Source organism: Cynocephalus volans, chromosome 2 (genome assembly GCF_027409185.1).
Source record: "Cynocephalus volans isolate mCynVol1 chromosome 2, mCynVol1.pri, whole genome shotgun sequence".
Lineage (NCBI taxonomy): Eukaryota > Metazoa > Chordata > Mammalia > Dermoptera > Cynocephalidae > Cynocephalus > Cynocephalus volans.
Genome location: NC_084461.1, coordinates 124,316,057 through 124,343,658, shown reverse-complemented (window position 1 = coordinate 124,343,658; position 27,602 = coordinate 124,316,057). Strand labels below are relative to the sequence as shown.

Below are 27,602 nucleotides of genomic sequence, written 5' to 3'. Positions count from 1 at the left end.
TAAGTGCCAAGAGTATTACACTGAGAAATAATAGTTCTGATAATATTTTTGAGTACTTACCATGAGCAAAGCACTGTGCTAAGTATTTTGCTTGCATTATCTCATTTAATCTTTACAACAACCTAGTCTTTCCTCTTCTACACATTAGTAAATCTGAGGCACAGGTTGCATAATTATTAAGTGGTACAACAGGGATTTGAGGTTCTGTGTGATGCCATGCTGCCTCCCTTTTAACATAAGGCAAAATCAAAACAAACCTGCCCTTCACTCTCCACATTTTCTCAGACATGATCGTACCAAGTCATGATCATAGCAGACCTACCTAAGAACATTTCTAAAGCCAGATCTTTAAAAAGAAAAAGAAAAGAAAAGAAAAGTTGCATTCACCTCTTTCTTTGGTTCTCCATTTCTAGACAAAGTTTAACCCTTGGTTTGGGAGAAGAAAAACACTAAGTTGATAGCTCATTAGCTCATCTTGTTATTTTTTTCTTCTTTTCTTTGAAGATTCAGTAGAGCTAAGGAAACTTAAAAGAATCTCCTTTCCTAAAAACAAACAAACCTCCTAGTGACTTTCCATTGTCAACAAATGAAACTACAAGTTCTTTAGCAGGATATTTAAGGCCCTACAAATCTGACTCCAATCTACCTTTTTGTTTGTTTTGCAGCTGGCCAGTATAGGGATCTGAACCTTGACCTTGCTGTTGTAACACCATGCTCTAATCAACTGATCCAACCGTCCAGCCCACCAGTCTACCTTTCTGATTTCATTTCCTAACAGCCCTCTATCCCACCCCACCCATCAAATGCACTTATCCTATTCACCCAGATTATGCACCGCTAATTTTTTTTTTTTTTTTACGTGCATGCATCGTTTCCTTTCTCTGAAATTCTCTTCCTCCCCACATTCTATTTACCATTCTGCAATACCCAGTATTAAAAGTCAAATAATCTCTGACTTGGTCCCCTAAATTCCCATTTGCATATCTGGGCTCCCCAACATCCATTATTTATGGTTGCTGAGAAAGCGTTTGGGCCTTGTGAAAACAATTTGGGGGACCCTCTCAGGAAAGGTGGATCAGCTAACCTTATTTATGTAAGGTTTGTACTGATTACAACACGGATTGATCTTGGGTCCCATTCTGGACTGACAGCTCTAGTGATTTGTCCCAGCTTCCCTTCCCCTTATTGGTCCTGCCTATGCATGACACTATTGTGGCCCTTGTCACATGACATTTTATTTTTTATTTATTTTTTAATTTTTTTTTTTTTTAAAGATGACTGGTAAGGGGATCTTAACCCTTGACTTGGTGTTGTCAGCACCACGCTCTCCCAAGTGAGCTAACCAGCCATCCCTCCATAGGGATCCAAACCCGTGGCCTTGGTGTTATCAGCACTGCACTCTCCCGAGTGAGCCACAGGCCGGCCCTTTTTTATTTTATTTTTTTGCAGGTTGAATCTGACTTTATTGTATTTATTTTTAGTTATTTATTTATTTATTTATTATGAATATTCATAATACAAATTACCAGAAATTGCTTTTATATCCCATGTCCCCACCCAATTATCCTCCACCCCCCTCCCCCACCCCCCACCCCCGCTCAGCTTTGCAGTCCTAGGAATGTCCCGTCCCTCTGTAAGACCACTGCACTACTGTGGTCTTTCTTTCCTTCCTTCCTTTCTCTCTTAGCTCCCACACATGAGTGAGCACATGCAGTATTTATCCCTCTGTGTTTTGCTTATTTCACTCAAAATAAGTTTCTCCAGGTTCATCCATGTTGTTGCAAATGGGAGTATTTCATTCTTTTTTATGGCAGAGTAGTATTCCATGGTATATATATATCACACTTTCCTTATCCAATCATCCATTGATGGACATTTAGGCTGGTTCCATATCTTGGCTATTGTAAATAGAGCTGTGATGAACATGGGAGTGCAGGTATCACTTCCACATGATGATTTCCATTCCTCTGAGTATATACCCAGAAGAAGGATTGCTGGATTGTATGGAAGATCTATCTGTAGTTGTTTGAGAAACCTCCATACTGTTTTCCATAGTGGTTGTACTAACTTACAGTCCCACCAACAGTGTAGGAATGTTCCCTTCTCTCCACACCCTTGCCAGCATTTGTTATTCACCATCTTTTTGATTTTAGCCAGTCTAACTGGGATGAGGTGGTATGTCAATGTAGTTTTAATTTGCATTTCCCTGTTGACTAGTGATGTTGAGCATTTTTTCACGTATCTGTTGGCCATTTGTATGTCTTCCTTCGAAAAATGTCTATTTAATTCCTTTGCCCATTTTTAAATTAGTCACATGACATTTTAGTATTTCTATCTTATTTCTCTATATTTCTGTCTTTCCCACTAGACTATGAGGACAGGACTGTGTTATATTTAATATTATATTTGCGTCACCTAGAACAGAGCCTGGCCAGATGTAAGTGCTTAATAAGCGGTTGTTTGATGACTATATACTTTTTCTTGTGTCCCTTGGCCTAATCACTGTCCGCATGTAAGGGTGATTTAATCTTAAATCAGAAATGCTGAAAGTAGGAAGAAGCTCTAAACTTTGGAGGTGCCTAACTTGTTAGGATCTCAAGGAGGGAGCTAGTGTGAGACTAGACCATTATGCAAAATACTCCTAAAAAACAAACAAATCTTGAGGTACATATAGATCCACAGAATTGGTCCAAAGCCACCCTGCCCCCTGTCTGCAACACAGAAAGCATCATTGAGGAAAAGCAGGTGGGATTTAGGAATACTGGCCTAAGCCCCCTCCACCCGCCAATCCCTAATACACACATTCACACCAACCAGGCTCTTAATTTTCTTCTTTTCTTCGCCAGGGAAGTCCTAGATATACATTTAATATGCTTTCACCCAGATACAGATGCTAGATGCATACAAACAGGCAATCTGCATTTCCTGCCTCCTGATATCACCTTGTGAACAGTGACTTTTCCATCACCTACCATGCCCCGTGATTGATTCCTTCCCATATTGGCCTGTGGATGATCCAAAAAGTATTGTCCTCTCCTGCTTGCCCCCCAGCTCTTGAAACAACACTCTTAAGCCTGGGGCAAAACAATATTTCTTCACCCTTAACATAATAATGTAGTGGGAACTATTTTTCTCCTCTCTCCACATTTCCACCTTTGTCCATAGAAAAGGAAACACCTGCTAAACCAATACTTCCATCCATTAGGCGATGTGCTAGGAAAAGAACTTTCATCTTTAGCTCCACTTCCTCACTTACTCTTCCTGGGAAGGAAGAGTAGTTTATCTGATTGGGGAGATTCCTGAAAGCCTGACTTTAAATGGATTTCTTGATTGGATTAGGCAAAGTTAGTGTTGACAGTCACTGTTCTTTCATGACATATCTTGCCTTAATTCTCTTTCTCTTTCTCTGTGCTAGATCAGCCTCTATTTGGTAATCAAACCAGGACAGCTCTCCATCCTCACCAAGGGAGATCTCTGCCATTCTAGATCTTCTTCTCTTGCATTTGGGAAGTTGGAGGCCATGTCATATTCTCCATACCATCTTCATCGTTAATAGACCTGATGCTGAATTTTGATCCCTCAGTTGGCTTCTTTCATTTGTTCTTAATTAGTTAAGATTTGGAAGGAAAGTAGGAAGTTTAGTCTCCACCAAACTTCTGGAAATTAATAGCCTTTAAAAGGGGTTTAAAATCTAGTCCATACTCACTATACCTTCTTAATGGTCCTAATATGTGCCTTATTTTGCCTTCACCTCTACTGAAATTTACGTACACATGCACACACACACACACACAAAGCCATCTCTTCGTGAACATGAAAGACTCTGTGGCTGGCGGAATAATGCTCCACCATCCCCCAACAAAGATGTCCACATCCTAATTTCCAGAACTTGTGAATATGTTATGTTATATAACAAAAGGGACTTTGCTCGTGTGATTAAATTAAGGATTTTGTGATAAAGAGATGATCCTGGATTATCCAGGAGGGCCCAGTGTAATCACAAGAGTCCCTAAAAGTGAAAGAGGGAGACCAGAGAGTCAGAGACAGAGAGAGATTTGCAAAAGCTACACAGCTGGCTTTGGACATGAAGGAAGGGTCCACAAGCCCAGAAATGCAGGCAGTCTTTAAAGCAGGAAAAGGCAAGAAGATGGATTCTCCCCTACAGCCTCCAGAAGAAATGTGGCCCTGGCCAACAGCCCCGTAAAACCCATTTTGGACTTCTGATCTCTAGAACTGTAAGATAATAATTTTTGTTTTTTTAAGCCACAAAGTTTGTGGTAACTTGCTACAGCAGCAATGGGAAATAAATATAGACCCCTCCAGTTGGCCTAATAGTCCTCCAGAGGACTATTATTCAGACAGTGAATAGTCCTCTCCAAGTTACCAAGCTATTCCCTTTACCTGTCATGTGAGACAAAGTAATAGCAATGTGTTAAGTGTATAAGGTTCAGCAGCAGGCAGACATGGGTTCAAATACTGCCTTTGCCGTTGTATTTATTAATGAATTCAACAAACACCTATTAAGCATCATTAATAAATGTGTGCTAGACATCTTGTTTGACTCTGGGAATATAATGGTGAGCCAAAAACATATACTAGCTGTGTGAATGTAGGGAAACCACCTAATTCCTATGAGCCTCAATTTCCTCATCTGAAACATGGGAATACTAATGCACTTCTCTACTGCCCCCCCACTTCTCTCTTAAAGTTAAGTATGCAATGTGCGTAAAGTGCTTATCACAGTTCTCAATAAACAGCAGCTATTGTTAAGTCTTTCTTTCTCTTATTCTAAGAGACTATTTCCGCAACTCAGAAGGCAACAGTACAGGACATAAACACTTTAAAACTTAACCAACAAAGACCCTCCAACTGGAACATAACACTTTTCAAATATCTCCCCAGGGCTCTTTTGCTAGTAGGCTTTAGCTGAGAGAGGGGAACTTTTGTATTCCATGGCCAAACTCACAGGCTCAAAGGTGTCCACCTCAGAGCTGTTTACACACCTAGTGACACTTTTGTCCCCCCAAGTCTGGACTCCCTGACATGCAGCTTGGCATTCATCTAAATCACTCAGATTAGCTGAGGCTTCTGGCCTCACCACAGACCTTTAGGGTATTCATCTGATTCCAGGTGGTTACAGGAACAGAAATTCGACAGGTGTGTTCTTGGATAAGATAGTATCTATGATGCAGAGTCAAAAAAGACAAGAGAGAAGACTTGGTGAATGTCACCTTTCTACTCAGCTTGGTCCATGATGCCACCTACAGCAACAGCTCTGAACACAGGATTGGTTTCATGTTGGAAGTAAGCCCAAACCGGTAGACTTTCTTGGACCATCAACAACAAACTTACTTGTTTCGACTTTCTGTACAGGGCAGTCTTTACTTATTTTTTTTAAGTTTATTTCGTTGTTTTTTACATGCAACGGCAGCTATAATCTAGAGGCCCAGGGTACACTGTTTGGGATTCAGCAGACAAGGGACACAACTCTAGTAATTATAAACTTCTCACTATTCCTGTTCTCTTATGGATCCAAATTTGGTTCCTAAAAGTTACCTTTTCAAAATAGAAAATAAATAAAAGAAAAAAAAGTTACCTTTTCATACCCAAACCTTGTATAGTTATGTCACCCCCTTTTTTAGGGGGAGGGCAGCTGGCTGGTACAGAGGTCCAAACCCTTGACCTCGGTGTTAGCAACAACATGTGAGCTAACTGGCCAGACCCTTAGTTATGCCTTTTGAGTCTGACTTCTACAGAGCTCTCAATTTCCTGTTTTACTAGTGACACAAACATCCTTTTTTTTTTTTTTTTCCCTTGGCGGCTGGCCAGTACAGGGTGTACGCTTCATCTTGGTGTTACAAGGCTACGCTCTAACCAACTGAGCCAGCTGGCCAGCCAACAAATAAATATCCTTTCCTCCGTTACTTCCTTCGGTATTGCCATCTTCAGGATTGATTTCTCCAATATTCCCCTGGCCTACTCTTTTGAAGACTTGACCATTCCAGGCAAGTCTGTTGCTGAGGAAGCTCTTGGTCTCACTGAGATAAGAGTGGAACAACATCTATCTCTGCTCCTCCTGCTTTTTCTGATTGTGGGTAATGAGACTCCAGGTGCTGAGGCAGAGAAAGGCTCCTCTCTAATCTGCACACTCATTTCCAGGCTTCCTGGTAATGAACAATGAGCAATCTTATGAACCTTCCAGAGAGGCCCCTAGTCTCTCGCCAGTGACTGACCTGAATATGTTTCTCCAGATTAGGCAATGACCTTCTCAACTATAAAGCTGACTGCCTCTGTGAAGATGAATTTCTCAACTTCCTTCAGAATCTGGGCTGCGTTCCTCTGAAAATGTTTGCCATGCAAGACTCCTGCTGTCACTGGGACAGGCTTTCATTTTCACTTTGCTATTATCAGTAAGGCTGAGAGCAAGGTTTGCTGGAGCTGCAAAGACTGAAGGAGTTACAAACTGTCAATATTCCTCTGCCCTTCACCTTGGTTATAAGCAGATCTTTCTTGTTCAAGCACCTCCCAGGGAAGAGTTCCCAGCAACCTTTCCCACAGAATAAAGTACAGAAACTCTACTAAGATCTCCCTAGCAGAAACTTAAATTTTCCTTTTGATAAAGGGCTTAAAAATACATGTAGAGGATGTAGAGAAAATTAGAGAGAAAATTAGATGGGAAGGTAATTCAGAAACTCTCGTGTTCCATTCAAGACTCTTAAACAAGAGAAGGATAAAGTGTATTATTCTTCTAAGACATACTCAAAAGTTATTTCTCATGATGAAGTTTTCATGGGCCAGACTGTATTGCTCCAATGTAGTTGGCACATTAAAGGGATGGAAGATAAGGAGTTATAATGAGTCTCTACTTCTCGAACCCACATTAGCCAGCTTCTCTGAATCTGCGAGAGTTGAAGGAATCTGCAGCCTAAGGGAACAGTTTTTGCTGCTCTTTTCTCCTCACTATGCCTACTAAAATGTATGTCCAGGAGCATCATCTCAGTGCACATGAGATTGGATGGCTGTCAGAAGACATATGATCTCTGTTTTGGGCCACTGTCATGGAAGAAATTCTTTTATTATATATCATGGCTCCAACATTGACTGTATTCTGCCCAGGACTACCAATCCTGGAGGAACCAGTATGAGGGAAACGAGAGAGGTGCAGGAAACACAGAGTGTATAGGGAAAGAACTATCTCAGAGCCTATTTATTAAACAGAAATATTTTGTTTCAGAAAAATAACAGGAAATCTCCATTCCAGTCTTTTATGTACATGACCATTAAAAATGGAAAGTGCAGAGTATTTCTCCAAGAAGAGGAAGAAAGTTATGGATGGATGGGGCCAGCAAAGACTTAAGCTTCATGGCTTCTCCTAGGTAGAGGATGCTAATTTCCCTTCCATACCATCTTGTTACCTCCCTCCAGGCAAGTCCAGAACAAACACATTCTTTGTTCATCATAAGCTATATAGAGAACTTCAACAAACATAATGACCCCTACTCCCCCAGAAAGTGAAAGTACATCTTACAAGAACTTACTTTCCTCAGGTAGAGATTGCTAAGCCAAGCTGGCACTCCCAGGCTGTCAGATGGAAGGTGAGAGTGGAGGATACTGGCAGGAGAGAGCTTCCCCACTCACATATATTCCTGATCTCATTTTTTTCCGTAATAAGGACATGCACACACCTCCCAGGACTTTCATTGCCATGACAACTGTAGAAGTTGAGGGTGAGCAGGTTAGTGGAACAGCATGCTTTCTAAATTCTCAACAAGGCCTGAGGCTTCACTCACTCATGAAATGGAAAAATTCATGTTGACAGTGCTCCTAAATGGATTCAAAAAAACTTAAGTATCATGGTTTCTTTTCGGAAAAAAATCAGTGGTAGAATTGGTTTTGTCGCAGAGAAAGGAATCCCTGAGACAAACAAGAGCATGAATCCTCCTATAAAACTGGGGCACATAAACTATGTCCATTTTCCACAGAGTAAAGAGATGTGGAAAACCAGGGCAAGAGCAATCCCCTAAAGAAACAGAGACAGGCACTTAAAAAAAAATTCTCTAAAACAGAGCTTTCCCACAGAGACTACTCAGAACAACTTGGGTCTAAATTAAGTTGAAGGATAGACTCATACCTTGAAAAAATCATAACAATAGCTGTCATTGACTAAACACATTGTTCTCCAGGCTCTGTAATATGTGTGTATTATCTCATTTAATTCTTGCAACAACCCTATAAAGTAGACTCCACTATTATCTCCATTTGACAGAAAAAGAAACCGGGAATCAGAAAAGTTAAGTAATGATTCCAAGAATGTGCAACTCTGAGTGGCAGATCTAGAATTCAAAGGAGGGTCACTCTGACTCCTTAATGATTATCTCTCTGGTATGGGAAAGGCCCCCCCATTCTCACAAGAAGTATAAACAGATGACTTCCTTGCATGGTTTCTGAGCCTGCCAAGATATTACAGAAACTCAGGAATATTTACTCTAGACCAATTCTTAAAGTTTAGGGTACATCAGGATCACATAGAGAGCATGCTATATACAAATTGCTGGGCCTCACGCTGAGAATTTCTGATTTGGTAAATCTAGGGTAGGGTCTGAGAATGTGCATTTCCAGAAAGTTCCCAGGTATTGTTGGTGCTGCCGCTCCAGGAATTATGCTTTGAGAACCATGGTCTAGTCACTCTCAACTAAGATTCTCTAATAAGCCTCATTGTCTTAGTGGCTTCCTCTACCTAATTAATCTTTCACTGTTTAGTCTCAGATCCCCTGAGGTCTTGCTTGACAAGCTATAATGTTATCTTTGGCAGTGCTGTGTGTTTTGGAATTCCCTGAGCTCTTCTGAAAATAAGGAGTATCTTACATTGTAAAGATAATTTACTGTTGCCTTAGGTAAGTCCTGAGATCCCATGAAATGTAGACAGAGGAGCCTGGAAGAACCAGTAGGAGACAGCAAAGTAGCCTGGACCATTGATGCCAGGTCACTTCCCTCACAGGCAAGAGCAGTCTTTTTATAACCTCTCGGGATTCCCTCTAGGAACTAACCAAAAAGGGCATGCATTAAAAGTTCTTCAGGGCATTCATGTTGAGAAAGTTAAAAAGAGTTGTAACATGAGTGACTGGCCCTTTAATGCCCCTCCCCGCTCAAAACACATTCCTCCATCTGAAGAAGAGGCTATAACTGCATTCCCTACTTAGCTAATTTTTCTCTCTGGTCAGTCTCATGGGAAGCTGAAAAGAAATAAGAAAGCCCACGATCCAGGTCTGCTCACACAGAGGCGAGGCTGGAGAAAGGGGCCAGTAACCAGGGTTAATCAATTTAATGTCTGACTTGTTTATTTTGCAGAAAACATCACCTGGTGATGCCCGCATTGATCCCTTCAGAGCATGGCATCTTTATCCTAGGCTTTTGCAGACTGTGAAAATAAATGAACAGTTTAGTTAGAAAGCAAAAGAATTCATCAATGGAGGAAAAACAACTTCAAGAAAAACATATGAAGGAGGACTAACGCAGAGCAGGCCCCACTCCCTTTATGCCCATGGCTGCAGCTGTTGCAAGTGCTTGTATGAGAAGAGCAATAAATGGCTGGTTCATGAGAAGGGCTCAGACACCAGTGTAAGGAAACTCAGGCACTAAAAAGAAGCCTTTTGGAAGCAACTAAATCTTCACCATGAAGCACTAAGGACAACAGAATCAATGAAAGGCAAGCTCCACTTGGAACCAGAAACAACCCAGTTTTTTGGAGCATTTTCCTTCTCTTCAGGTAGAAACTAATAAATCCTCCTCGCTCCGTCTCCAGGAGGGCAGCTGGGGGTTACTGGACAGTACAGATGTTAGGATAATCCAGGCAACCTCAGAGGGTCTGTTTCTGGGCCTGCAAATGAGAACTACTGAATTCTGGCCACCAGGTTATCAGCCAAGGCCATATTATAGATTGCACAAAAGTATCGCAGAAAAAAAGAATAAGAAGATTAGACATTGATTAATACTATATGTCAAGCATTATGTTCAGCTCTTTTTTTTTTTCTGCTTTAGTTCTCATGGCAATTCAATAAAGTAGGTGTTGTTATTATTACTACGCTGTGATATTGTGAAAATATATATTGGGTCTTAGTCCCCATCTCCTGGCAACCAATGCCTAAATCCTTAGAATCTCCAAAGTGATGAGTCTTTTCGTATGCTAATGCTGGCTGCCGGCCCCTAGGTAGCTTTGGGCTGGGAGATGGTCACAGGAAAGACCAAGGTGGGACTTTCAGTCTCACCCCACAACCTCAATCTTAATCTGAAGATTAAGTTAATCACCTGTGGCCAATGATTTAATCGATCATGCCTATGTAATGAAGCTTCCATAAAAACTCAAGAGCACAGGGTTTGGGGACCTTCTGTATAGCAGCACACATGGGGGTTCCTGGAGGGTGACACAACTGGGGAGGGTATGGAAGCTCCATGCCCCTTCCCCTATACCTCGCCCTATGCATCTCTTTGTCGGTATCCTTTGTAAAATCCTTTATAATAAATTGGTAAATATAAGTACATGTTTCCCCGAGTTCTGTGAGCCACTCAGGCAAACCAATTGAACCCAAGGAAGGCATTACGGGAACCCTGATTTATAGCCGATTGGTCAGAAGTTCCAGAGGCCTGGACTTGCGACTGGCATCCAAAGTGGGGGGTAGTCTTGGGGACTGAGCCCTCACCCTGTGCAATCTGATGCTATCTCTAGGTAGACAGTGTCAAAATTGAATTGGAGGACACTGCTGGTGTCCACTGAAGAACTGCTGGCTTGCTTGCCAGGGGGCAGAAATCCCCACACATTATGTGTTGCTTGTTGTTGAGTAAGAGCATAGAGGGAAAAACACCACAGTCTGTGTTTTTCCCACTTTCCCATACACCCAATTTGTAGAAGGGATAATTAACAAAATATGAATTTAGGCAAATTATCTATGCCCACCCAGCAACCCAGCAAGTAAGTCTGAGATTGAAATTCAACTCAGATCTTCCTCCAAATCATAATCTTAATCTTTATGCTATATTCCCTCCAAATAGCCAAAACAAATTTTGAATCCTAAAACCTGATAGTACCAAAAGGACAGGACAGAAGGCAAAGGAAAATGCCTTTAACTTCACATCGTTGGTGCAGAGGTATGCCGAAAAGTATGGTTAGGTCACCATGGAGTACCTGAAAGATGTAAGCTCTATCCAGCACAGTCATGGGGACTGAGACTCATGCATCAACAGCCAGGCACAGATCTGGACAGAAGGGATTATGCAAAAGGGGCTGGGACAGTAGGAAAGGGGAGCAATGGAGACTCCTTCCCTATCTTCTGTCAAAAAGATGGGTTCATAACATACTTTTGAAGGAGAGACCTGGGCCAGATGCATGAAATAATCAATAGATGGTTCCTATTTTACAGTTGCACCAATCAATGAGAGGGAAAATCTATTTAAAGTTCTTTCTTGGCTCACCAGACTGACCTTCCATACCCCTATGAGAACAAGAAAAACCCGGAATTGAAGGCAGGATACCAAGGCATGGTTTCATGTGGCTGCTTTGATTGAGTAGTTCTCACCTTTTCAGATGTCTCCTCATCCTGTAGCACTTGGCAGTCTAAAATCACTTTCTCCTCCATCACTTCTTTATTCCATCATTGGCACTGTGTTTGCAGATTTGTCAATGAACTATTTTATGTTCTTCCCCTTGCCATCTGGCAATATTAGCTCTCTAATGAATTAGTTCAAACTTGTGTATTTTTTTTTTGAACAATGTGACTTTTAGTTGAATTGTGCAACATTCATAAATAGCAAATGCTGGCTGATTAGAATCAATGAAAGCTCCTAGGGTTGCCAGCAAAAATGAACCTTTAGTTGCACATGTACTTTAATAGCCTAATCATTTTAAAGGCACCTGGTTATTTTTGGAAAGAACTTTTTACACACACGTTTTTATGTCATTTGTTATGTATGTATGTATGCATATATTTGAATTTGAATGGATTCTTGCAAGCCAGCCATGCTATGAATGTAAGTGCTAGACACATTTGGATGTGGAACTGGACACACTTGGGTTTGAATCCTACCTCTGCCACTTACAAGCTATGTGAACTTGGGTATGTTTCTTAACTTCTCTTTGTTTTCAGTTTCTCATATGTAAAACAGATATAATAAGTCTCTTGCAAGATTGTCATAAGAAATAGATGAGACCATATTACATCTAATGTACTTGGCACAGTGTCTAGGCATGTTATGGCTTGATAATTAGTAACTACTATCATCATCATGATGTTCTATTAATAGAGGGTTATGATAGATACCATTTGTGGTCTCTACCAACCCATAGTCCTTCCTTTCTGAAAACCACCACAGGAATGGGCCTCCAAAACCATATTTTTATTATATGACACTGCTTTAGCAATAGGGCAAGAATAAGGAAACTAAAGAAATGTAAGTTTAAGCAATTTTCCTATGCTTACCCAGCCACTGGGGTTTTTACCCAACCTCACAGATTCTCTTTCCTGAAAGTGTGGATTAGGAATTGATCCCCATTAGTCCTATAAACTAAGAAATTGTGAGGCAATCATGTTTGGCGATGTGCATACCAAGGCAGTAAAGGCCAGTCTGCATAATGATGTAGATAGATGTGCAGAGAGAAGCAGATCTGACCTTGACTTGAACTCAGATAGAGTAATGCCATGGTTCTGATAACTTTCTACTTCCATGAGAAACCCCATTCCATTTACCTATTTACCTACATATCTACCTACCTACCCCTTTTCCTTACTATTTTGAGTGGGTTTCCACTGTCTTCAAACAAAAGATCTTCATTAACAGTGTCATCTCTATGCATGAGGTCCCAGATCTCTGTATGGCTTGGATGGCCTAAGCATTTGAAAGGTACCTGATTATTTTTTAAAAGAACTTTATACACTCATGCTCTTATACTTACATTATCTGTTTTCAACTCTTGAAGAACACTAAGTATAAAATCAAAATAATCACATATACAAGGAAATCATGTATGCATGGAAAAAAGAATAAAAAGACAGCTATCAACACTCCTGCTCTAAAAAAATAAGTTATCTGATTTCTTCCCAGAACCCAAGAAAGAACAGAGAGACCCCAGTTCTTTACCTGGTGTCGCACTGGATACTGTTGGCCATTGTTGATCAGGCCCTCCTGGACCAGCGCGTAGAATGCCAGCTTCCTCCAGATGCACAGAGCTGAATAAACATATAGACCCAGATAACAGTTAGACCATAAATGCCTTTTCAGCTCTCCTTCCACCACCTATGATGGCAGGGCTGTAGCTAACACATTCTGCTCAGGCTTGAACTGAAGCAATTACTGCTGAGCAGTCACTTTGCATGAACTGCAGAGGCATTGCTGACTTACTGCCTACTGTACCTTTCCGGCAATAAACATGTTCTATCCTTATGGCAATTTTGGTTTTCATTAATGCCATGTGGCACTCACTAAATCTAACGGGAAGTCTACCAGAGGGCTAATGCCATTTTAGCATCTTAATGCTGAAGCAGATGAAGAGAGCTTGTTCTCAAAAGCCCAAATCCTCTCTTGCAGGTTCTTGTTTCTGGGTTCTCTATAGTAAAGAGGAAAACACACTAAAATTATTTGCTGATAATTGTAATATTGTTCCAGTTTGACCACCCAATTTGTTTTTAATCTTATTTTCTGTTTTACTGTTTCTGTATCTTTTACACATACATGACCCACCCTACATTTCCTGGGACAAAAGGAATCTGATCATCACCACTCACAGATCCCAGTTAAGAAGAGATTAATTCAGTATAAAACACTGCAGGGAGTGAGACGTGAACTGGGAAACCCTTAGAAGCAAAGCAAAGATAGAACATAAACTGCTTAAGAGTAGAGAGAACATTGTATTCATTTATGCATGTCTAATGTTAACATATATTACACCCTCAAATATTTGTTAGATGAATCAGTGAATGAGAGCCTAAAAGCAAATGTCCAAGAAAACCCTCACCAAAATTAGAGAACCCTTTTAAACTAGACATTAATTTATCTTGCAAATTAAATTACTAAAATAAAACTTAGACTTCCAACTGAAGGGATTATGTGAGGCAACAGAGTAGGCAAACTTGAACTATTTGGGGGAAGGCAATCTATAAGTTCAATATTTTCTTACTTCAGCTTCAAACAACATATCTAGTGGAAATTCACTCATTAAGCTCTGACCTATTGCTATTCTTCCCTTCATCTATACCCTACAATCTCCCCCCCCACCCCAAATATTAGTATTCTTTAGGTGTTCCTGGATCCTACCAACAAACTATATGGGTTAAATCAGATTTATGACAATGTGACTATCCTAGAACCAACTCAGCTCAAAGCAGAATTTTCAAAAGAACGGTTATACAATATCTGTGTCTGGAAAGGCCAAGAAGCCAAGCACATGTTTGAAAAAGATGAGCATTGTTTAAGTTCACACATCTAACATACGTTCAATGTATCACATTGCAAAGAAGAAATAGCATTTTAGTCTCAATTTTTATTTCATATCTTATCCTATTTATTTATTTATTTATTTATTTATTTATATTTTGACCAGTAAGGGGATCGTGACCCTTGGCACAGTGTCGTCTGCATCACGTTCAGTCAGTGAGTGCACCGGCCATCCCTATACAGGATCCGAACCCGGGGCCTCAGAGCTACCAGCACCGCACTCTCCTGAGTGAGCCACGGGGCTGGCCTACCTTGTCCTATTTAAATCTCATAATATCTTAATTGAAACCTGAATAGGAGCACAATGCCTCTCTTTTTTTTTTAAATTTGAAAATGGGATAAGGAAATGATATATTTTAATATTTTATTTTAAATGTAGTTTTTAAGGTACATCTCACAGATTTGTTACTTTTCAAGCAAAGCACTAATTCACTAATAGGAGAGAAAGAGCCTCCTCCAGTAGCTCAGATACAAGCAAAAGCATAAGTTGGACTCTAATAAATGTAAAGAATTCCTCCTGACACCTGATATTCTGGCATCTTCATGAATATTTCTGGCCTAAAATAATGACCCAAATTCCAATGTGACATCTCACCAAGCCAACTACTGATCTTCAGCCCTTCATTGATTGCTTCTTGTTCAGATATCACCCAATATAATGATTTCTGCTCATTTGTAATGCCTGAGATATATTAATTTATTTCAAGCTAATGTACTTTTAATGAACTAAAGCTGATTTTTCATTAATTCTACATGTATTTTGTAAGCTTTCTCTTTAGAAACTGATCTAGGTTTGGTGAAGATTCACTTAACAGTTGCCCAGGTATTTTGAAGGGCTTAAATTTGTAGTTTATTTCTTCTTTTAAATAAAATTATTTTGTTAGTAGTAATCATTAGTTTCTTGGCCCTCCCCATTTGTCTTTCAAAGACACTCACAGATAATGAATCATTTATTTAGCCACATGGCATGGATACTAGATCAGCTCTGGGAATAATGGTCGTTAATCAATTACTGTCAAAGAGACAAAGTAGAGAAAGCAAAATTATATTTAATCTGAGTCTTACAGTAATGCTATTACTCTGGGCTGATTTAAAGTAAGCTAGAGTTGGTCTCCAGATGTTCAGTAAAGGCCTTTCACATGGTTCATTTTCTAAAGAGCCCATGCCATTGATGACAATAAGACAGCAATGAGATGGAGAAGATAAGGAGACTAATAGGGGTGAACATGAACAAGAATAGCAATCAAACATTGTGGGTAATAAAATGTACTAGTCAATGTGAGAAAAAAAAAACAAGGTAGACAACATGTGCGTATATATTGTACAATGTACACAAGTCAGTATTAACTACAATTTTTAAGGGAGAGACAGAAAGTATAGGTAGAGAGGGATGAAGGGATAAGTAGAGAGGGATAAAGGAGTTTTGATGAGAGAAAGTACCCAGCACATGATTTTACTTAGGACTGTTATTTGCCAGCACTCGTAAGCATTTAGTACTGACCACTTCCAATGTTTCAAGGCATAGACATGGAGACAAAATAATTGCATTCTCCTGGCAAGGTATCTAAAGCTCCTCAGTTTTGACAGCTGCTTCTGGCCTAGGGAGATACAGTTTATTTGAGCATACCAAGTTAAAGTTACTTCTGAGTGAAGGAGGGAATGAAACACATACCTGTGCATGCCTGCTCTCAGGGAGGCAGAGTAACGCCAGTCAGGGTTGGGCTGTCGTGGCTGCAAAATCACAAAGGGAGTTTTCTGTTAAAATGGCAAAATAATGTTCTCCCAGGGATGCTGTTAATTGGTAAGTTATTCCCTTAAATGTTTCCAGGTATCTAAAAAGAAGTATTGAATGAGCCATTTCACGTCCAAAGCTCTAAGATGATATCCACATACATAGCACTTTAGTAGAACATTAGCTCCTCAGGATCCTCACACAGACTAAATAACATGGAAAACCATATTTAATGATGCTGTAATGGCCAGCTTTGGCTTTGCCAATACAGGTAGGTCTGCATTCCTAAAACACTAGGGGAAGGGCAGTCTGTTTTTTGACAGGAAAAGCTTTTATTGCTTTTGCCCTCAAATGCTCCATTACGGGAACATCCGCAATTCAGTAATCTAGCGACAAAAGGGCACATGACTACAGAAGTTCTGCTGGCCTGGTTGGACTGCAGAAGACTGCAATCTGTTGCTGGCTTTGCAGACTGCAGCATGTTTGACCCAGGGCGGATATGCCCACTCATAATACCAGCAACTGTTAACAACCTCTTCTACTCATTGAAGAGGAATACAAGGGAGAGGAAAACAAACCACTGCAGGACTTGACCTTGTTTTGCTACCTATTCCTTTTCCTAAATTTGTACTTGTTCCTGCTCTTCTCTGAGGACTTTGTTGTCTCACTCAATCACTGTTCATTAAACTCTGATGTTGAGTGGGGAGTAGCTAAAATCTAAGAAGAATCTGATTCATTCTGCATCACCTGTGTATTGAAGAGATCTTTGTTGCCCCCAGTCTACAAACTGCCAGTCCAAAGAAGAAGGAACAAAAAGGAAAATATGGGTACCTAAAGACTGTTTGGGCATTATGTGCTGGTTAGAAACTACTCAGGAATCACTGGGGACGAAAATCAGTCACCATCATTATCTTGTATCAATTAACAAAAATTTTATTATGAAAAACTTGTGATAGATGTTCCTCTAGATGTGTTTTCATGAGTGCAAATTAAAGTGGTTCTGCCACTGAATATTGAGGTCTACTTGAGTGGAAAGATGCGGGATGGAGGTTGTATTTTGCATTTTATCATATCTGATAAACACAAAGTCGCAGTAATACCAATAAACTATTTCAAAGTATCAATAACGCTTGTTCCTATCATTCTTATAATTCATTCAAGGGATGCAAAGTATTTCATAAACACACTTCTTTGTAACACCCAGGGGAGAAGTAATCAGCATCCCAACTTTCAGACAGATTTGGGGAGGGCTAGATGATATTCAGAGATTCAGACAAAGCCAAGGCCCAGAAAAACTTACAACTCCAGGATACTTTACCTCAAAGGTTCCCACACACTAATAGCCCTTTCTGGTCTTCTTCCACTCTACTGGCAAGATGTGAATATACAATCTGCTTCATCTTTGGTTTTCACAAAATGCCATGGATGTTCCATATAAAGTAACATAAAACTATCTACAGACCAAATGAAAGAAGCTCCCATTTTCTACTAGTGGTGTTAGAGGAAACAAAAGAGAAAATACTTGCAAATGATTTTATAAACTTGAAAATATGACCAAAATACATTTTATTAATCATCATCCCCATTTCTCCCCTTGCCATCAGCAGCACTAGTGTTAGCTTATCAGCTGAGAGAACCTTCCTTCAAGAAAGACTTCAACATCTTTTGAGTAAATGTTGCCAATTTTTCTATGACTGGGTAACATTCATGATGAAAATTCTTGCAACTTGGTCCTTGGAATGAAATCACCAACCCCATTTTGCTGAAAGGCACAATTCTAACAGGACTGACCAGGAAACTCAGTTCATTACACAATCTCACTTCCTCAATAACACATTTAATTTGTCATGCTGCTATTTTCTACAATAGTCCATCAGCAACAACATGTTTCTCAGATTCATTTGCCCGAGTCATAGTTATGAAATTTCTTATGGTGGTTAGATCAGGCAGGGAAAAGGAAAGGCAGAAAGTAACTAATATGTTTTAAGTTGCCGCACAACACTAGACAATGGGCTAAGCACTTTATATGCACTATTGCGTTTATTCTGATACTTTCTTTGTCACAGCATAAACTCTATGAAAGGGATTGTATCCATTTTGTTCATAAGACATATGAATATCCTCAGATGTTCATAAATGTATAGCTATATCCTCGGAGCCTAGCAAGGTTCTGGTATTTGGTAGGTTTTTAAAATGTTTTTAATTAAATGAACTATCATGCAAAGTCAATGTTACTGTACTTAAATTACAAAAAATGAGAAATCTAAGCTTTAGAAAGATTAAATTACTTACCCGATTGGTAAGTTTGTCTGATAGTCATGTTTAGGCCCCCCAACATGAAAGTCTGTGTTTTAAATAAATTTAAATTAAATTACACTTTTCCCTTTTTCACTTATGTTTCCCACATTTTGATTTATTTTAAAACAATACAAAATTAAAAGGAACAAAATGTACATGAGTTTCATTCAGAACTTAACTAAACTTGTTAAAATTCAAGTTGAAAGTTGACTACTGATATATCTGACACAATGAGACATAAATTAAGGCCTTGGACTAACTGTGATTGTTTATTTCTCAATTATTTGGATGGTACATCCCATGGCTATGCTTAATTTCTACTGGCGAAGAAACCCAGTATGTCCTGTTGTTTCAAAGTTTAATCTTTTCGTAGAATACTAGTCACAAAACTCCAGATGTGGAAAATCTCAATTAGGTAGTCCATATGGGTGATGTTGTATTATTAAAGAAGAACTTACTTGAGTTTCTATTAAAATTATAGCAAAGATTTAATTTATCCTGTAATGGTATTAGAATATTTGAGCTAGAGAAGGATAAATCATTTCTTCTATGACAGATTTAAAGTAAAATAGGTTTAAAAATACACTATGCTGTTCATAACTCACACAACTACTCAGTGAAATAATATGCTATCTTCTTACCATGGAAATCCATGTTGAATTCATCAATAAATTGCCCTCTGAGATATGAGGCTACACATAATATCTCCTTTTCCTTCCTAATAGGACTCTACTAAGGATGTATCCACGACAGATTTTTCATAGTGATATCTTACAAATATAATTATATTTTAATTATATATATTTTAATATAATTATATTATAATTTATATCTTATTGATATAAACAGTGGTAGGCAGAATTCTAAGATGGTCCTAAGATTCCCATACCCTGGTGTACACACCCTACATAACTCCCAAGACTGTGGTGGACCTTATTCCCATGATTACATTATGTTATATGGCATAGTTGGCTTTAAGAAAGGGAGATCATCCAGGTGAAACTGACCTAAACACATAAGCCCTTTAAATCTGGTACTAGAAATCAGAGACAGAAGTTGGAGATTTGAAGCATAAGAGGGATTCCATGTGAGAGAAGATTCTCCATTGCCACCCCTGAAGATGGAGCGGGCCATGGGACAGGACCTGAGAGCAACTTCTGGCAGTTGATAGTGACCCCCAGCAAACAGTAAGTCAAAAACAGGAACTACAATCCCCAAGGAACTGAACTCTGCCACAATCTGAATGAGCTTGAAAGTGAACTTTTCCCCAGAGCCTCCAAAAGAGAACTCAGCACAGCCAATGGGTACATTGCAGCCTTGTGAAAACCTGAGCAGAGAACTCAGCCACATGGTGCAGGACTGTGAGATAATAAATGGGTGGTATTTTTAACCACTAATTCGTAGTAATTTGTTACAAAACAATAGGAAAGGAATACATAGATTGTTGGTCATTAAGACAAAAATGAATATAACATTTTAAATAATTATGTTACATATTGGTTTTCTAGTAAATCAAAATTTTAAAAAAATGATGAATTTGAGAATTCTGGGTAGAATTAGAAAGAAGAAACTCTGAAAAGTCATTTACAACCTTAATCCACACAGCAGGAAAGTAAAATAAACATAACATTAGAACATACATAATGAGTTGTATGTAGTAAAACAGAAAGTGCTAGGTCTGCTTAATTCCAGAAGCACAGCCTGCTAGCACAGCAGTTACTCTCTCACTCACAGTTGCACCTCTCTGGAGCCCAGAGTTCTGACCCTGCAAGTCCAGAAAGGAAGTGATGGTGTTTATGTGCCAAGGAACCAGCATTTCTCTTCACCTTTGCAATGTCAGATCTATTTCTTAGCATTTTCAAATTCAAATTCTTCGAAGAAAAAAGCTTGTATAATCTTTAGGTTAGCAGATTTAAAACACTACTAAGAAATCCTTTGGACCTTTGCTTTTTGAAATCATAATGATAGATTATACTGCTCAAAATATTATCATATGAATAAGCTAAGTTTATATGCATGTTATAATATGCACGGGAACATGGAGCCACGTGAAGTCCAATAAAGTCATATTCAAAGACATCTGTAAAACTCCATCAAATTCAGCTAAACCTCGGGGCTTGGTGACAGCAATTTTTCCTTAAACATTTGCAAACTGATATCATTCTGACCTCTTATTGAGAGCAAAATTTGGTAGCCAACCAAGGCAAGTATCCAGAACTGACTCTAATATTCTGTCAAGCAGACAGCATGCCAGTAGACAATGTATGATATGCCAGGCTGTGTCCCTGCTGAGTGCTCTGAGTTAGACCAGATGCCCATGTGACAGCTCACTCCTGGGTCAGAGGAAAAGGTAGGCCAATGACATTCAGGATACAATAAATAGATTGCTTCATCAATCAGAATATGTACAAGATAAAGAGACAGAGAAGAGCTCAGCCATAATTTTATTTGGCTAGCAGTCTGTAGAAAAAGCAAGGAAGGAGGTAATTTGAAGAAATTATTATATTATCAGACCAAAGAAAATAAACTTTTTCTCAGAATAGTCCTATAATCAATATGAAAATGGCAAAACAAAGAAGCCCCATCCACTAAATAGTGACCATCAGAGGATGAAACACCAGAATGAAAGTTCATAGATACAATTTCTTTGTCTATTCTGACCATTATGCAATTTTTATAAATTTACCACCTTGTCACCTTACAATGAGTGTAAACTCTGTTCCATGACAGAGTCACCAGATAGAAAAGTCAGTCCTAGGGGAAATTAATTAGGTGGCACTGAAAGAAGGGTTAATCCTCTCAGGCCACTACGTCTGGAATTAGGGTGAATATGCACACACAGTGGCAGAAATAACTGAAGATTTGGTGGCTACAAATTGCCTTAAAATAAGTGAAAGTAAATGCAAACTTAATTCATCTCTGCTACTCTTGTAACTTCCACATGTTGTGCCAACTGGTCCCACTGAGGAGCAGTTAGATAAATCTGCCCAGAGTACCCAAAGTGACTCATTAGCCATTACAGCACCAGGACCACAAATGCACAGAATCTTCCTTAAGATTTGGTTTCTTTGAAGACTCTGAAGAGGATACAACCACATTCTATACCATGTTTTCAGAAATCTCCACAGAGCAATTTTGCCCCATTGCCAAATATTTACTTCAAAAACCTCACTGTACAAGCGACTCATAAAATGAGCTCACTGGGGGTAAAATTCACCAAGAGATTAGAATCTGATATTAAATGCTGATGTTTAATAAGCAAAAAGAAAAAAATCAGTGAAAGAATAGAGATGAAAGATCTTAATAGGCTTTACCAATAGTAAAGCAAATAAACAAATAAAAATATATTAGCCTGGTAGTAATATTTTTACTCACTGATCCTACCATTTGTTACCTGCTTCTATGCAAGGAATTACTCTTTTCCCAAAACCAGTTAATTTACATTACTAGGTAAACTAGTGGTAACCTAAATCCCTGAATATCCCATATCAAAGGAGTACAAACACTGGGATTTCTGTCTACACATACTATTGAAAACAGCACAGTCTTTGGAGTCAGACAGACATGACTTAAAAGATGACTAGCAGTGTGACTGTGTATGTTACCTAACTTCTCGGAGCTTGTATCCTCATATTCTAGATGTTAATAAATGTTTGTTTAATGTATGTCTTATAGGTAGTAAAATCATATACATATATACATACTTGTGTATATAAGCATATAAATATACACATGTACACATATATATTGCAAAGCAGAACACTTTTATATACCAGGGTGATCAGTGAGTACAAATTTCCTTACTCTTCCTTTCCAATCCCTATTTAATATTAATGTAGACACATGGCATTAATTGCATCCCAGGATTCTCCTGCTGTCTGCAATAACTAGGCAGGGAAAAGAAAAAGCCCAACATGGGAATTTAACAGGTTGATCTAGCAATGATGAATTTCAGAACTGAGTGACTTTTGTTCCCATTTTGCCATGTTACAACGTGACTCACCCTCTCTATATAACTGAATAATTTCAGGAGCTGTAGATCTTGCGGCTCTTCACTAATTTCTGGCAGAAATCTACCTTTATTAAAATCATGCACTCTCCTGGCAAAATCCCACAGGAGCAAGTGCTATCTGATATAATTTTCTCCCTAGATTAAAGGTTTGTGTACCAAAGTACATATCAACACACAGGTCAGTGTAAGACAGAAATAGTTCATGTATCAAATTGCTCAAGCTTTGAGTCAAGAGAGGGAGGGTAAGATTGCCATTCCTCTCAGCTTCCGGCTCATAGCTAGTGGCAAAGCTGAGCCTTGCCTGGCTTGCTCTTCCTGCCTCGTCACCACCTGCAGCCCACCCCAATCCCAGAGGGCTTCACAGGAATTTGGTAGGCAAATGTTAAGCATCCTTATTTAATACTAAATCCTTTTATATGTTTCCAAAAGCTATGATCTAAAGAATTCTGGAAAGTCTCTGATTCCTTCCCCCCCCACCCATCCCCCATTTTTCTTAATCTGCAATGTGCTTCCTGTGGTTCTCAGCATTGGTTAACATTGGGCTCTTCTGATAAATGAATAAATCTATCTTCAATGTCCATGGGAATATCTACTCCCAATCAAGAATTGGAAATTCTATGTTTACATATTACTTTCCTCAGGATTATCATGAACATGGAATGTGATAATAACGACATTAATAAAAAGCAATATGTCAATGAAAATCCATCACAAAAATATAGGAGAGACAAATATTATTAATTCATTTTGTAGTAGCTCTAAAAGTCCTAGCTATAACGTAGGTGTTTGGAAAGATAATTTATCACTATGCATGGGCCAAAATTTTGGCTTTTGAAATCTAAGTTTAAAGTACCGCAAAGCAGATCTCTATTATTTCAAGCATGCATATGGAGATAAACACACTACACAAACACACCCACCCACTCAGGTACTTTCCAATGATTTACGTACATTCTTCATAATAATGAACAAGCTGGCCTTATACCTCCTTAAAACTAAAACTGGTGCATATACTAACATCTGTCTTCATGTACAGTGAGCCATTCACTTTCCAAGCCTTTTGTAGCTATTGCAAACCATATCTTAGATCCAGAAAATGCATGTGTGCTTTGTAAGTATTGTCATTTAACTAAAAGGTATGAAGGACTTGAAAAGGCTACTTTGCATCTCATCAAAACCATAGGAACTGTCAACAGGAAATCATAAGATTACAGACTGCATTTGAGTAAATGCAAGGAAATCCTCTTATGATGAATTCAGAGTATGCCAAGAAAGGTGGAATACTAAAGGGAGAGTTATTTTTTGCTTCCTCTCCTCCCTAATCCCAATTTGTCCTAGTCTTCACTCCCTCATATCCCTAATACATTCATTCTAATATCTCTCTGGCCCAACCACACAAATTGGCTCTTAATCTCTCTGCCTTACCATCAATCATTTCCTCTGACTTTCCAAAAGTGACCCTACAGAAGAGTTACCACATCATACAAACAAAGCAAACTTTGGCTTCAGGATGAGGTCTACATTCTATGGCTTCACCACTGACAGGAATTTTCATGGATCCTATTACATTAGTTCAGCACAATTACTGGAAATAATAGCTGGATAATTTGCACTACAGACAGTCCAAAGTATAAACATGGACAACATATAGAGGTGTCCACAATAGCCCCTAGAGGTCTCAGAGCTTTTCTAAAAATAACACTCATATAGGATTTCAAAAGAAAACTTTCCCTGTAGACGATACAACAGAGGCCATTTCTCCTTGACTCTCATAATGTTACTCCCTAAAACATAATTCTTATTCCCAGGCCTGTTCTATTTCTCTACAGAGCTCTGCTTTAACAGCAAAATTTTAAGACTAATTCTCACTTCTCAAACAATTTTATAGACAAGTCCTCATGTATCCAAAAAGAGAATGGAAAGTAAAACAAATCTCTAGTGCTTCTTTTCTAGAGAGGAAACATGGCAGATTATACTCATATTGCAGACACTCAGTTTACCAAATAACCCCATCACTATTAATAATTCAAAAAATCCAACCACATGATATTGGTGTGTGTGTGAAAAACGCATGAGTTTGTAGAAGACTCCCTGACCATTATCTCACCTCATTTTGAGAAACAGCCTGGTTTTTTAGAATAATCAGGTTTCCAGCACTCTGCCCACTTTGGCCTGTGAGGTGCCTGCTGTCAGTCACTGCTGCTTGGGCTCCCCCAGGACCTGGTCCTGCCTGGGCCCCTGTGTTGTAAAACATGAAAGTGTCACTCCCTGAGCCTGCTGTCAAACAGGCCTTGTAGCAGTAGGTCTTGGTAAGGGAGCCATTTCCTCGAACTTCAATGAAGTGAGGCTGCACTTTGAGGCCATGTGGTATCCTGGCATCAATATTGTTGTTGGCCTGTTTGTACAGTTCTGCAGGGCACCTCTCCCTTACTCCACAGAAGCCTCCACAGCATGCGGTGCCATATGCAGTGTAGCGGTAGCACTTGATGATGCTCAAAACAATGATTGTCAAAAGAAATATAAAAGACACTGTGCTTAATGCTATTATTAGATAAAGTGTAATTTCAGAGTATGTCCGAGGACTCTTAACATGTCTCTGAGTGTCGGGGAGGATTTTGGAAACCCTATCCACCACAGCTACTGTAATGGCCACAGAGGCTGATAGTGATGGTTCTCCATTGTCTCGGACCACCACCGTCAGGTTGAAAGTGGTACCACTGTCATCTCCCATCTTCCTGGTAGTCCTAATTTCTCCTGTATGCAGCTCTACTTTAAAGAGGTCCAGGTCAGAAGTCTGGGCTAGATGGTAAAAGAGCCAAGCATTTTGCCCAGAGTCTGAGTCCATGGCTATGACTTTGGTGACCAGGTAGCCAGCAGGGGCAGTTCGAGGCACCATTTCAATGGCTGCTGATGAATTGGTTGAGGTAGGGTACAGAATGTGAGGGGCATGGTCATTCATGTCCACCACATACACGTTGACGGTCACAGTGCTGCTCAGTGGTGGGCTCCCCTTGTCCTGGGCCTCCACAGTCACAAAGAACTCTCGAAACTTCTCATAGTCAAAGGAGTTGACAGCATACAGGCTGCCACTGGCACTGTTAATGGAGACATAGGAGGTGACTGGCAGCCCTTGAATCTCCCTCTCCAGGAGGGAGTAGGTCACCTCTGCATTCTCCTTTTCATCTGGGTCTGTGGCTTGCACAGTGCAGAGCAACACCCCTGGCAAATTGTTCTCCTGGATGTAGATGGAATAAGAGTCCTTCAGGAAGCTTGGTGGATTGTCATTGATGTCAGAGATCTCAACCTGCAGCGTCCTCTGGGATGTGAGCTGTGGTATTCCGCCATCAGCTGCTGTCACTGTGATGTTGTAGGCAGCTACCCGCTCCCGGTCCAGCGGGCCACTCACCACCAGTGTATAGGAGTTTCCAAAGCCATTCAGTCGGAAAGGCAGTGTGGCCTCCAGGCCCAGGCTCACTTTCCGGTTGGGGCCTGAGTCTTGGTCATTGACACTGAGAAGGGCCACAACGGTGTTGGGTGCAGCATCCTCGGCCACTGGGCTATACAGGTCTGTGACCACCACTTCTGGTGCATTGTCATTCACATCCACAATGTCCACCAGTACCTTGCAGTGACCAGCCATGGGTACTGGACCCTGGTCAGTCGCCTGCACATAGATCTGGTAGGAGGAGGCCTCCTCATAATCCAGAGCCCCACTTACTCGCACTTCCCCTGTATTGGCATCTATGCTGAAGAGCTGCCTCTCCCGGTCCGACGTGTAGCTGCTCAAGGAGTACCTGAGCTCACCATTGGAACCCTCATCTGGATCTGAGGCATTCAACTTCACCACCAAAGTGCCTGGGGGCGCGTCCTCCCGCAACTGGACGCGATAAGCGGACTGGTCGAAGGTGGGAGAGTTGTCGTTAGTGTCCAGGACATGCACAGAGATCTGTGCCGTACCCGAGCGGGCTGGGTTGCCCCCGTCCACGGCTGTGAGAACCAGGTGGTGCAAGGCTGCCTGCTCGCGGTCTAGACCCTTACGCAGCACCAGTTCCAGCACCTTACTGTTCTCCTGCAGAGGTTTAAGGTCCAGCTCGAAGTGCTCGCTCGGGCTGAGTTCATAAGTCTGCACGGAGTTGGCGCCCACGTCAGGGTCCTGCGCGCTCTCTATGTGAAAGCGCGCTCCAGGAGCCACCGACTCGCTTACCTGAAGCTGGTAGTCGGGCCGCGGGAAGCGCGGTGAGTTGTCGTTGATGTCCAGTACCTCCACCTCAACGGCGCTCACCGCCACGGGGTTGTGCGCCAGCACTTCCAAGCTGAGCAAGCAGCGAGGCCGCTGCTCACACAGCGCCTCCCGATCAATGCGCTCGTTGACGAAGAGCGCTCCACTTGTGAGGTCCAGCTCTAGGTAACGCGGGCTGGGCGCACCCAGATGGTTGATGCGCAGGCAGCCTGGCCCCAAGCGCCGCAGCTCGAGCCCCAGCGCGCTAGCCACGTTGCCCACGAGCGCGCCGGGTGCCTGCTCCTCCGGCACCGAGTATCGCAGCTGGGAGGCCGTTGGGGCCGGCAGTAGCAGCAGCAGGAGAGGCAGCGGCAGCAGCCAGGGCATGGACTGCGGGAGTCGTGGATGCTCTGTCGCCCCAGGTCTGCTGCCCGCCTGCTCCATAGCCACCGGCCGCGGCGGAGGCAGCCGGGCAGGGCCGAGGCAGCAGCTTCGCCAGCCGTGCTCCACGCCCGGGCCCCGCCTCCGTCTCCGCTCGTGCGGCCCGGCGCCCGCTCCCCCACGGCTCACGCGCTAGCAAACGCCTGGGGCCGCTCCCCTCGTAGGCCCTCCCAAGGGCTTCTGGCCCCGCCGCCCCCGCCGACTCCCCATATCCCAGCTCCTCCGCTCGCCTCGGAGTCGCTGAGCCTGGCTCAGCTTCCTGCTGCTGCTCTCGCTGCTCCCGCTGCTGCTCCAGGGGGAGGGAAAGGAAGCAGAAGGGGAGGGGGAGCAGTGCTCAGCAAGTCTGGCTCAGATTCCGCACAGAAGTGGCGGACAGCGACCCTAGACTGCTCAGCAGCTCCAGCCGCTTCAGCCCCATC

The 27,602-nt window shown here is 41.1% G+C and overlaps 1 protein-coding gene across 1 annotated transcript in view; it reads right to left on the bottom strand.

Annotated features, from left to right (window-relative positions):
- Positions 1-27,186, bottom strand: part of PCDHAC2 (protocadherin alpha subfamily C, 2) — a 37,598-nt gene extending 10,412 nt beyond the window's left edge. Inside the window, exons 1-3 of the mRNA XM_063088239.1 lie at positions 24,631-27,186; positions 16,154-16,212; positions 13,129-13,217 (exon numbers count right to left, since the gene is read on the bottom strand). Of these exons, the coding sequence (XP_062944309.1) occupies positions 13,129-13,217; positions 16,154-16,212; positions 24,631-27,186 (2,704 nt within the window). The remainder of the gene's footprint in view (positions 1-13,128; positions 13,218-16,153; positions 16,213-24,630) is intronic.
- Positions 27,187-27,602: the final 416 nt, after the last annotated feature.